The sequence below is a fragment of the Neopsephotus bourkii genome, unplaced genomic scaffold (genome assembly GCF_033783945.1).
Source record: "Neopsephotus bourkii isolate Nb327-2 ecotype Australia unplaced genomic scaffold, CSIRO-AGI_Nbou_v1 NB_1763, whole genome shotgun sequence".
Taxonomy (NCBI): domain Eukaryota; kingdom Metazoa; phylum Chordata; class Aves; order Psittaciformes; family Psittacidae; genus Neopsephotus; species Neopsephotus bourkii.
In genome coordinates, this window is record NW_026902237.1 from 117,191 (window position 1) to 129,211 (window position 12,021).

Consider the following 12,021-nt stretch of genomic DNA (forward strand, 5'->3'; position numbering starts at 1 on the left):
AATGTCAAAACTGGTGATGCCCAATCTCCTACTTTGGAATACATTTCCTACTTTCTTTGGCAGGCTTGATAACGAGTCAAAAACTAGGAACATGAAGCTGAACCTTTTTATAACAGACAAAGTTTATCAAATGTAAATCCTCCTGTAATAATGAAAAATTAGAGACTAGCAAGAGCTTAAGGAAGGATTTCACACTGCCATGAGTTCTCATTAACCAACAGAAGAGTGCTATTGGTACACACTGATCTCTCTTTATAAAATAAGGTGAGGCTACTCTCCATCAGTATCTGCCTTTTTTCAGTAAAGCAGCATTTCGCGCTACTGGCTCCAAGGCAGAAACAAAAGGTCACTCATTTCATGAGCACACTAGTTAGCTAGTCAGGTTTTACCTCCTAGCAAATGGTATTGCAGTCATAGTATCTAGAAGCTATCTACTCTATATTTAAGTGCCATAATAGAGTCACAAATATAGCTTTTGTTGAGTAAGGTCCAAGATGTTCTTACTCAGGAACCTTCTCTGCAGCTGAAAAAAAAGCAGAAGTCATCTTATTTGCCCCAATGTACATTCTTCATCTGTTGACATATGACATAAGATCCTACACATAGATAAGGAAGGTGAAGAATACTACTGAAATATTTTTACCACTTTCAAATTAAACATTGAGGCAAGATAAATGGTAGAAAAATCCTGCAGTTACAATAATCCAACAGTATTTCTAATAAGAGAATGTGTTTGTGTAAATACAGTTACAAACCAATGAAAAATAAAGATTACATTTAATAGGAAAAAATCTTCCTGAGCAGAGAAACCAAGAAAGTTGTATTTTCTAAGAATTTATCTTACATTCACTGAAGTCACAAATACCTCAGCACCTGATCCATTGCCTTTCAACAACTCCAGTTTGTTATTTCCTCTGAAATTTCTTTCCCATCAGGAAACAAACACAGTATTCCCAACTTCCTCCAACATCTGTGAAACAACAACTGGGCAAAAGACACTAACAGTAATTACTGCAATGACTGACTGTCCAGACCGTAAGACCATTAGAATCAGTAAGCTCATTCTGCAATCTTTCCCTTAGTAGGATATTTATTTTTTTTTGCTCTTTTCCTGTAATATACTAATGTTTTATGAAGATTTCAGAAACTCTGTAATTCTCAAGCCACTTCTGATTTCAAAACTGATGGATTTGGCCACTGTTTCAAACCAGTGGAGGAGGAAGGGAGGAAAGACTAGAGAATGAGCAAAGCTTTGTCTCCTTAGGAACCGTCCTAAAAATCCAAGAAAGCTTTTTCCATGGAACATACAGTAAAATCATACACTATTTCACAGATATCCTGACTGTAAACATATACATGTACTGTAAGCAATTGTTTTATATATCTCACAGATACATGAATTTTAATAGTATATCTGCATTTCCAATAATATTTGCTACTGTAATACATAATTCACTGGTTCTTGGATAGAAAAAATAGCAAAAATTTACCTTGTATATTAACTTGTGCTTGGTATAATTGGGTACCCATAAGATTTTTTGAATGACATTTCTCACTTGGCAATCCATCACAACACAACCCTGTGACAGAGGTTTCTTCCCTATTCCCTTAAGGTTAAAGATGGTTTCAGTGCCAGCTCTGCTATTTCGCAAAATAAGCCTTCCCTATGATAAAAAAAAGAAGAAAAAAAATCAGTATTATAAAATTCTGCTTTGGCTGGCAAATCAACTCCATTAGTTTGTTAATCTTAAATCCAGATAACAAAGCATGCTTACAAGAAAGTGTTCCTATTGACTTTTGTAGTTCTTAAGCAAACTCTGCTGTTGAACAGAGAAGAAAACTAAATAAACAAATGTGGCAGGGTTTTTTTAATTATGAAAATTAACAATACAAAGCCTTCATATTTCCATATTTTATACTTCTTGGCTTCTTCCTTGAAGACAATTATCCAAGAAAATATGTTCTCATGCGTACTTATCCCTCATATAAAATAGAACTTTGCTCAACCATTTCCATCTGTCCTTGAAATGAAATGTTCTTCATGATTATTTGTCATCAGAGGATTCAAGGCTTTGTGCTTTTAATAGTTTTATAACACTGGTTTCCTAAAGCACATTATATTTGGTTGGAAATGCATGCTAATATTCAGGCAAAAAAATTGTACACTGCTCCTTGCTAAAGCTGTCCTAGGTTTTGCTCCGTTCATTTTAGTATTTAGACTAGTGATTATTCTGATGGTAAAAGCAGCTGCTAAGCAGTGGCTTAACATAACAGAAAATATTTTATGAAACAAAATAGCCATCACATAAATTCACTTGTGATGTATACATGCAATGAGAAATATTCAAGATTATTACTTTATTACTTAGGTAAGTAAATATAATTTAACATATGCATTTACATTCAGATTAACACAATGTATATTTTTATGATCAAAGTACAGAGTAAATTCTTTCATTAAAATGGAGGGTTTGATAGAAAAACAGATAAAGGAAGAAATTATAAAGGGTGGCGGGGAAATCCATCATTCCTAATCTTAAGCTTTGCAAAGTTAGCTCTTTATTTTTTTTACTTCAGCTAGTAGCAATCTGTCAATTTCTGATTCTCAAATAGATGCTTAATAGTAGCAACTGCCTAAGCATTTTCATAAATTGGACACTGATGTAAATTTCATTGACAGAAGCATCCTTTCAAAAAATTGAAACTAATTTCCTTCTTACCATTATAACACACTCAACAATAGGCTTGAACGTGAGAGGATACAAAGCTGTTTCATGCAGACCCACATGTATTAGAGGAGGTCCATAAAATCCTTGTCCTTCCAAAACTGCTTCAAGTTTCCAGTCCTGACTGGACAAGTTACTCTGAAATCAAGTGAAGAAGTATATTATATTACGCATTTAAAGCTCTTACCATGCATTTCAGCTTTTACTTGCAGTTATCACCAAATCAGAGCACAGTACTCATTGCTCTTTACCTTCTCTGAAAGTCTTCCAAGCTCAGCTATCTTAATCTCAGAAACTAAAAAACACCACCTGAGGTCATCAGAGCTACCTCGTGGCACTTCATAGCAGTGCATGACACCTGCAGTATTGTATATCTAAGATTAATGCTTAATTCTTAGTTGATAAGAGGTAAACTTCCTAGAATTTGACCACAAATGCCTGTTTGGAATGTGCCCCAGTTTTTCAAAACAATTCCATCACTGTGGTCTTCAATTCTGTAATAACAATGACATCATTTCTTGTAGGGGAAAAAGTAATTAGCTGCTATCCTCATCCTGAAGAAAAAAAAAAAGAAAGATAAAGAAAGGCAACAAAAGATTATGTTTGTGGGGTTTTTTTTTTCTCTTTTTCTTCTTCACAATATCAGGAACAACCTTACCAATTTGAAAACCAGCCTGACCCATTTAAAAACTGACAGGTCATCAGCCTTTGCTAATCTACTGTTTTAAAAGGTGGGAGAGAGGAACCATAGTTCAAATCTCAGGAAATATTACATCATTTTTAACTGTGGAAGATTCTCTACCCTTTCATAGATTAAGGTTGTTTGGGGGTTTTTTTTCTTCCTTTTTTTTGTTTAAGTTGGAGAAGTTCTCTGAAATTTGAGCATCATTTTCTAAAGGGGGATGATATTCCAGACTACACTGTATCTTCACTACATGGTCTTACTTTTCATTTGTCAAGGGTTTCATATAAAAAATAGATATGATAAAGCTATATATGATATATAGCTTATACTTGTCATATTTTAAAAATTGCATGCAATCCAGTTCTTCTATTTTGGTTCTCAAACTCTCTTTTTTTTTTTTTTCCATAAAGAAGACATTTATTCCCTAGATTAAACTAATTTTTCACTTTCAATGTGATAACATTATTAGCAGATTAACAATTCTCAGGACAGAAGTGAAACATTAGAAATAAGCCCATAAAAATAACATAAAACTTTAACAATTGCCATAAACTATTTTTACCATCAAGCTTTATATAATGCCCAATATGAACATTAAGTAATAATACTCCAGTCAGCATTTACATGCATTTGTGCATTTTACAACTGTAAATCTTAACATTACTGATCCAGAGGCTAGTTTTTTAAAATCTTGAATCTTAGTTTAGTTTCCAGTAGTAAAGTGAACTTACAATTGGAATATCCTGATTCACTGCTTGGTAAGCTGGAGTTACAAATTCGAGCTCTGCTTCAGCATTGTCTGTATTCACTACACATTCAATCTCATAAACACGAACATCAGAGGAGGACTTCAGAAGAATCTGACAGTGGTAGCAACCAGCATACCGAGGACTGAATTTTATAGGAAGGTCGACTGCATCACTCCTATCTAAAAACAAAACCACAAAATCGGAATGTTGTAAAGCTTTTCAGAAAGACAGAATTCACAAGCAGCATCTAGAGAAAGTACTGCTCCTCAGCAGTACATGCAACAATTTAAAGCAAACAATAGAATTTTAGAACTGTTAGCATATAAGCAAATTGTTTATTTTTCTTTAAAAAAAGGTATATATAAGCATCTAAAAAATCTTTTCTATTGGTTTTAGTACAGCACAGACAGAAGTGCTTTTAAAAGACTACTGCATGTGAATTTTTGTAAAAAACAAAAAGCATACATGCTTCTGTAGAAAGTTCTGATGGTTTAGGTTGGAAATGACCTTAAGATCATCTAGTTCCAACCCCGTGCGTCCTGGGCAGAGACACTGCCAGAGGTGGAGCATTCACAGCTTCCTTGGGCAGCTTGTTCCAGCACATCTCCACTCTCACAGTAAATAATTTCTTCCTTATCCTAACCTAAGTCTCCCCTTTTTAAGTTACCCCTTGTCCTATCACTACATTCCCTGAGGAAGAGTCTCTCTTCAAGATCCCTGTAGGCCCCCTTACAGATATTGCAAGACTGCTATGAGTTCTCCATGTAACCTCTTCTCCAGGCTGAGCAGCCTCAATTTTCTCAGTCTGTCTTCATAGGGGAAGTGCTCCAGCCCCCTTGTCCTCATGGCCTTCCTCTGGACTTGCTCCAGTTTTCATACAGTAGTTAGTGTAATTTTGTCAGCAATTACCATGAAACGTATCAGAGACAATACAGTGTATTTGGCTAATAATAGCCCCAACAATGGCTGTAATTCTGTTTAGTAATACTCATGAGGCTACTCATTAGAATTATTCTATGCGCAAGTTTGCATTGAAAGTGTGAGCTTCTGAAAGTCCAAGTTGTAACAGAATTATCGGAAGTCCCATTTGGCCAATTCACAGCACATAGGAAAAACTTCCCACAGTAATCTCTAGAGTTAGGAAGAAGTAATACAAATTCTTTCTGTCCATCTTTAGACACAGCCAGGCCTAACAAGTCTGCGTCTGACTTCCTCCTCTGCTCTTGCTTACAGAAGGAAGCAGACTCTTCCACAGTATTTTCAGCACTTCACTAGTCCTGATGGGACACATTCTAAAGAAGAAGGAAAGTCACAAGAAACATGAGGAACTCCATTGACTGTACATTTATAAGTAACAAAGACTGTTTCTTGTCACTGTTTTCAAAGCTTAGAAACCAGCCCGTGAAGTTTGAAAAGATAATGAGGAAGGTGAGAGACAATGTAACAACACAAAAGAACCTTACACATTTAACTCCAAACAAATTGCTTCTCCCTGAGGGGAAAGAACCTGACAAATTCTTGCTGTAGCTTATTTAATGTAGCTTCTTTAATGTAACTTATTTTCTGATGATATTTAGGACACTTGGACACAAACTATTCTAGTATCTTCAATGATGACTACTGATTTTTGAAAGTGCAAGTTTTCACATGCAAGTGAAAGGTTTCACCTGCAATTTTCTTCATTCTGTTTCACAGAGGTGTTCCTCATGTATCAGTTCTCACCTCTATGAAAATGAACACCAAATAGAAGCCTTCTTGTTGCCTTAGGTCATCACTACTTCAGTTTTCTTCACAAAAATAGCTCAAGTGCAAGAGACAAATCATATAAATGAAATTATTAATCTGTCAACGCTACTAAGCTATCAAAAGTTATAAATTGCACCTCAGGTTTAACCCACTCTAAAATAAATTAGTTAATTTTCTTTTAAAGACAAGATTAACAGCCTGGTAATTTTTTTTTTTTTTTAACTTTTTTAATGTTGCCACTAAGTTATTATCCCCATGGGCTATTTTCCACAAAAGTGACTTCAGTTTGTCAGTTTTGCAAGGAATTAAACTGTTCTTTCTATTCTTCAGTTTATTAATACAGTCCCTAATTTCATCTTTCTAAAATAATAATATTAGGATGTTGAAACAAAATATTTACTTAAAATTTAAAGTACACATTTAAATACTTGCATTTCAATATAAAGTAGATGTTTTCAACATATTTTTAAAGACAGACAATACAATGTACTGGAAGCCCCAGATTATTTCTTCATGAGTTTTACTTTCTTACACTAAATGGAGATCGTAATTACTAATAAATAGGGTAATCTTTCACCAAATTGGACCCATGTTTGAAATGCACACTTTCAAACTGAAATGCCTCCTATAAAAAAAATATCTTAAAACCAAGAAGAGTCTTCCTACCCATCCCATTCCATATTCATATTATTGTTTGCCATTGCTTCAGTAATTTAAAAGACATTCATAAACCACTAAAGACCCATGTGGCACCACAATAAAGAGCAACAGATAATTTCTTTGGGGTTTGTTGTTTAATATGCATCACCTCTTAGTACTTGTAAGGAATACTCATAAGCACTTTGAAAGCAAGCAGGTTAAACAGTCACTATGCCAATTGGCAATTGGAATGCAAACAAGTAAAATTTTGCTTAATACTACTTAAGAAACAAAGCAAGCACCTTAGCTTTACTAAGGTCATCCAATGCATAGCCCCTACTGAAGAGTGTTTGACAAAATATAAATTATTGCAGTGAAAAAAACATAGTAGTGTAATAATTTAAAGTACCCTTATCTAAAATCACAGCAAACATAGAGCTAAGATCTCTCTAAAACATATGCCCCAATTTACAAACATCAAAAATTTCAAAGATGGTTCTTTATGACTGGGAGAAGGAAGTGGCTGAGACATGATCTTCAGAAATAAGTTATGGAGGATAAAGAAGGAAAACTAAGCAATATTTCCTAAAGAGAAGAGAGCAGAGAACTAATAAAAAGAGTGCACTGAATGCATAATACATATTAAGAAAATAAAACCCAAGTTTTTATACCACTTACTGCAAAATAGTAAGTTAATGCAAAATTAGTAATAAAGGCTTGATCCAAAAAAGATATTACAAGAGCTAGCTACAGATTTCTGTAGTACATGATAATACACATTCCTTTCTTTTACAATATAGAATTCTCTAAAGAAAGAAGTTTTTGTTCTTTGGTTTGTTTTTTTTTTTTTTTTTAAAGAAGAGAAAAAAAAACAAGTAGGGCTTATATAATATATAATAAGAAAAAAAAAAAAGTAGGGCTTTTTAACAAAAGCCAACAAACCACAACAGTCTGAATAAATTAACTGTTGGAACAACTACCAACAAAGTGTTAAATTGCTAACAATTCTTGACAGCTATGTACAGAAACCTTTTTCAACCATTCATGGAGGAGACTCTTTTTTGGAGGCTCTTTTCAGGTATTTTTTACAAGTTTAAGAGCAGACAGCAAGCACTGTCAAATCGTGTAGTAAAAGGCAGCAGAATTCTGATAATAGCTTTTGATTCTGAATCTAAATTAGATAGCAAGGTGGAACATTTTTTCATTGAAAGTGCATTTCGGACTGGTTTTTTTTTCTACCTAGTTTCTTTATGTCTATCTTTATAAACTAGGAAAGAAACTAAACCATATGGCATGACTAAAAGCATTCTAGGTACATGCTTGCTTTAGGAAATTTTAACAATGTATATGCTTATAATATACTGTAAGACATACTTAGGCTTTCATTACAATGCATAATATAAAGTATTTATAAGCTGGTACTGACATGCTAGTGCATTTTTTGCATATCAATTCCTATCAGTGATTTCTTCCCACGTATTTTCTTTTCTTTAAAATAATTCTAGCCCAAGGGTATTGCTATCAGGTTTCTATCAATAGTATGATCAGAAATGTAAAGCCTTTTTGAGTCAGAAAACTGCAAACAAAATAGCAGCCTGAAAAAAAACCCTAAGTAAACAGGATGCCCCTCATACAAAGGATTTACACCCTGTAGTATCCATGAACTGTCACACAGAACTATGCGAGGCTCTGTCTCAGGAATTTGTACACCAGAATATTGTAATTTTAGATATTGGCAGTGATAGATCTTGTATTATTTAGGCAATTGATCAAGTATATCCGTAGAATGTTTCCCTTTCTACAGCAGGGAAGATCCTACATATGCCTGAACTTTAGAGCAAATAATTTATGAGTAGTCTAGAAATCTGATAACTAACTCCCATCTTCCAAATTTTTCTCTTTTCCCTAATAATTAAAGTGATTTTTACTTTTGCTTTGATTTTTTAAGTGTTTATTTATTTCAACTTGATGTCTAACTAGCACAGCTCTATTTAATTTTGTGCAATTTTAGCTTGTACTTTATTCTTCTTCCTCTCTTTGTATAATTTGATTGCATCAAATGTTTATTTCACTTTTAATAACAAGTGACATACTACTGGACATTCAACTTAACATTAGAATTTCAGAAAAAAAATATTTTAAGCCATAGCCTGACAGTTGGAACAAAAGTACATATCTTAGCTTTCTTTTTTATAAGACTAAGTGGTAGAAAGATTGTTGTTGCTCCTGAGTTTCTGTCAGCATTTAATAAACCTGTCACTTTATAGGTATCAAATTATTTCATTATAAATCCCTATGCTATGTAGAAAGTGCTATGCTTTCTGCACAATGCCCTTTAATAGTCAGAAATATTCTTCCATTTGAAGCACTCACTGGTAACCTGAACAGGACCACTTTCCCTCAGAGATCACAGAGAGATAGGATATTTCAGCATTCGAGACCTTGAAATAATTACCATAGCACTTTCCTGAACCCTTCCTAATTTGTAACCTCCTTTCTGAAGAAAGGAAACCAGAACCAGATGTGCTGTTCCAGTAATACTCTCCCTTCCATATAACAGGAATAGCATTTTTCAATACCTACACTGAATTTTTCCAGATACGCATTTAAGGATTCTCATTTTTCAAAATAAAAAAAAAAAAAATCCTTAATGAAAGAGGGAGAGGGAACTGAAGTCAGAAAAACACAGAGCGGGGTTGGAAGGCTGAAAGCTTTAGTTCACACTGTGAGATAAGTACTCTGCTACTTTTCAGATTTCTCAAACATTTTCAGAAACATCACTTTGCAAAACAAAACCTTTCCTCCCCATTCAACCTAGGTTACTCCATCTTTGATACACAACATAATTTAGTATAAAACCCATGTTGTTCAAATAAACCCTACTGCTGAGCAAGTTGTTCTGCTTAGCTAGAACTTACTAATCTTTCATTAATGGGCGAATAGGATAGATTTTTGTTTTGGTTTTCCCATTTTTATTCCAAAATCCATAGCCATTTCCTTCCATCCCCACCATAATCAGTGTTGTGCAGACATGCATGCGCAGCAAATATACAGCAGATAAACTGACTTGTCAAGCATGCTCCTTACTTGCAGGAAGAGCATGTTCTTTTATACAGATGCAGTTCTATCAAACAAGACTGCACAGCAGGAAATGTTTAGACAAAACAAAAAAAAAATTATCAAGATTATAAATTACACATATGCATTACAAAGCCAGCGACACTGGCAACTAAAAAAGTTTTAAAGCATGTGTCTTTACAAAACAACAGCAGAAAATAGGGGAAGTTCAGATTCATATAAGGAAGATGTTCATTACTGTGAGGACGGTGAGGCACTGCAACAGGTTGCTCAAAGAAGTGGCAAATGCTCAGTCCCTGGTAGTGTTCAAGGCCAGGTTGGACAGATCCGTGGGCGACATGGTCTAGTGTGAGGCATCCCTGCCTATGGCAGTGGTGTTGGAACTAGATGATCTTAAGGTCCTTCCCAACTCACCATTCTATGATTACGTGTACTTATTTTTAAATTACACAGAATGTTAGAGTTTACTGATTAAAATCTAAATTACAGATGAGCACCCTAACCCCTAAAGCTTCACTTGTGAAGTAAACTTAAAGTCTTTGCTGTCTATCCACATGTCCTTCTTTTAGGCAGACTCCAAGTTTCAGGGAATTTTCTGAATCTCAATTCTGACGAGAGTATGAAGTAAAGGATACTCTGATGTATTTACTGATTAATACCCTTTTTCAGCACAGCAATAAGCCTATTAATCAACAGCACAAGACAGAGGCCTTCAAAAAGTTTTTCACTATACAAAAAACACATAGCAAATACAATTACTCTCTACTGAAATTACTGCGGCAGGCATTAAACACAAAAGAAACATATTCAGTCTGATATTTAAATCCCTCTCACTTTTACAAGACCAAAACAACTTTCTACTAATACATACACGTAGAAATAGTCATTTGATAGATATAGCTGGAATGAAAACTATTAAGACCCATACCATCATTTCTCAGAGCCACATATTGAAACAGGATCTTATTTTAAATATATCCTTTGCATGAGTAAGAGTAAAAGGAATGATAATCCCATTTGTGCCTAACTATCCTGGATGAATAAGACCATCAAATGAAATTAAATTTTTATTACTATACTATTCATAGAACTGAACTCTGAAAGTTGACATGATAAGGAGTTAGAATAAAACCTCAAAATGTAAACAGTAAAATGAAAAGCTAACAAAATTTTTGTTACTGGACAGTGACCATGTAATTTTGCTTTAAAAGATTAACAATTTATTCAGAAAAAAAAAAAACAGGTGCAGGAAAATTTATACAGCATGTGGACAACGGAATACAAAGAAGAAACCACAAAATTACTGACAATGTTTTGTTCAAGAATAAGCTTAAAGCCACAGCAAATTGCTTTGGAGGCACTGATAAATAAATAAAAGATAAAAAGAAAAAAAAAAAGATTGCCCTGATTAAACCCAATGCTGAGCAAGTAGCAAGTATATGAGATAAAATTTAAAAGTCATACAAAGAAGGAGATAAGGTTGGCCACAGGTCATGAAAAAAAAATATTAATATAAATTTTAAAATGGAGCATATAATTACCAAGAAAATATACACAGTAATTAGAAAATATTACTAACATGAATATGTACATATACAGATGATACAGTGTAGGTAAACATTTTTAATTAGCTGTCTGATCACAGTATCACACAGTATCACAGTAGGTTAGAGATTGGAAGGGACCTCAAAAGATCATCTAGTCCAATCCCCCTGCCGGAGCAGGAACACCTAGATAAGGTTACACAGGAACGTGTCCAGGCGGGTCTTGAATGTCTCCAAAGAAGGAGATTCCACAACCTCCCTGGGCAGCCTGTTCCAGTGTTCCGTCACCCTCACTGAGAAGAAGTTTCTTCTCAGGTTTAAGTGGAACCTCTTGTGCTCCAATTTGTATCCATTACCCCTTGTCCTTTCATTGTTTGCCACTGAGAAGAGCCTGGCTCCATCCTCGTGACACTCCCCCTTTATATATTTATATACACTAATAAGGTCACCCCTCAATCTCCTCTTCTCCAAACTGTAGAGACCCAGCTCCCTCAGTCTTTCCTCATAAGGGAGATGCTCCACTCCCTTAATCATCTTAGTTGCCCTGCGCTGGACTCTCTCCAGCAGGTCCCTGTCCTTTTTAAACTGAGGGCCCCAGAACTGGACACAATATTCCACAATATTCCTGATGTGGCTATATAAAACATAAAAGAAAACACTGAAAAATATTTTTCACCTCCAACAGCAAGAGTGATATATGTCAAACAATGATTTCAAATTTAATTCTTGTTAGCTGTTCTGCACTTTATTTACTGGAAAGCATAGCAATGAAAACAATGCATCACATATTTCTAACTATAGACTATAACTTAGTCTACATAAGAAAAATACTGAGATTAGATCAACGTTATAGA

The 12,021-nt window shown here is 34.5% G+C and overlaps 1 protein-coding gene across 1 annotated transcript in view; it reads right to left on the bottom strand.

Moving 5' to 3' along the window:
* Positions 1–12,021, bottom strand: part of CFAP47 (cilia and flagella associated protein 47) — a 281,878-nt gene that overhangs the window by 113,462 nt on the left and 156,395 nt on the right. The window contains exons 47-49 of the mRNA XM_061378057.1: positions 4,143–4,339; positions 2,721–2,864; positions 1,491–1,664 (exon numbers count right to left, since the gene is read on the bottom strand). Of these exons, the coding sequence (XP_061234041.1) occupies positions 1,491–1,664; positions 2,721–2,864; positions 4,143–4,339 (515 nt within the window). The remainder of the gene's footprint in view (positions 1–1,490; positions 1,665–2,720; positions 2,865–4,142; positions 4,340–12,021) is intronic.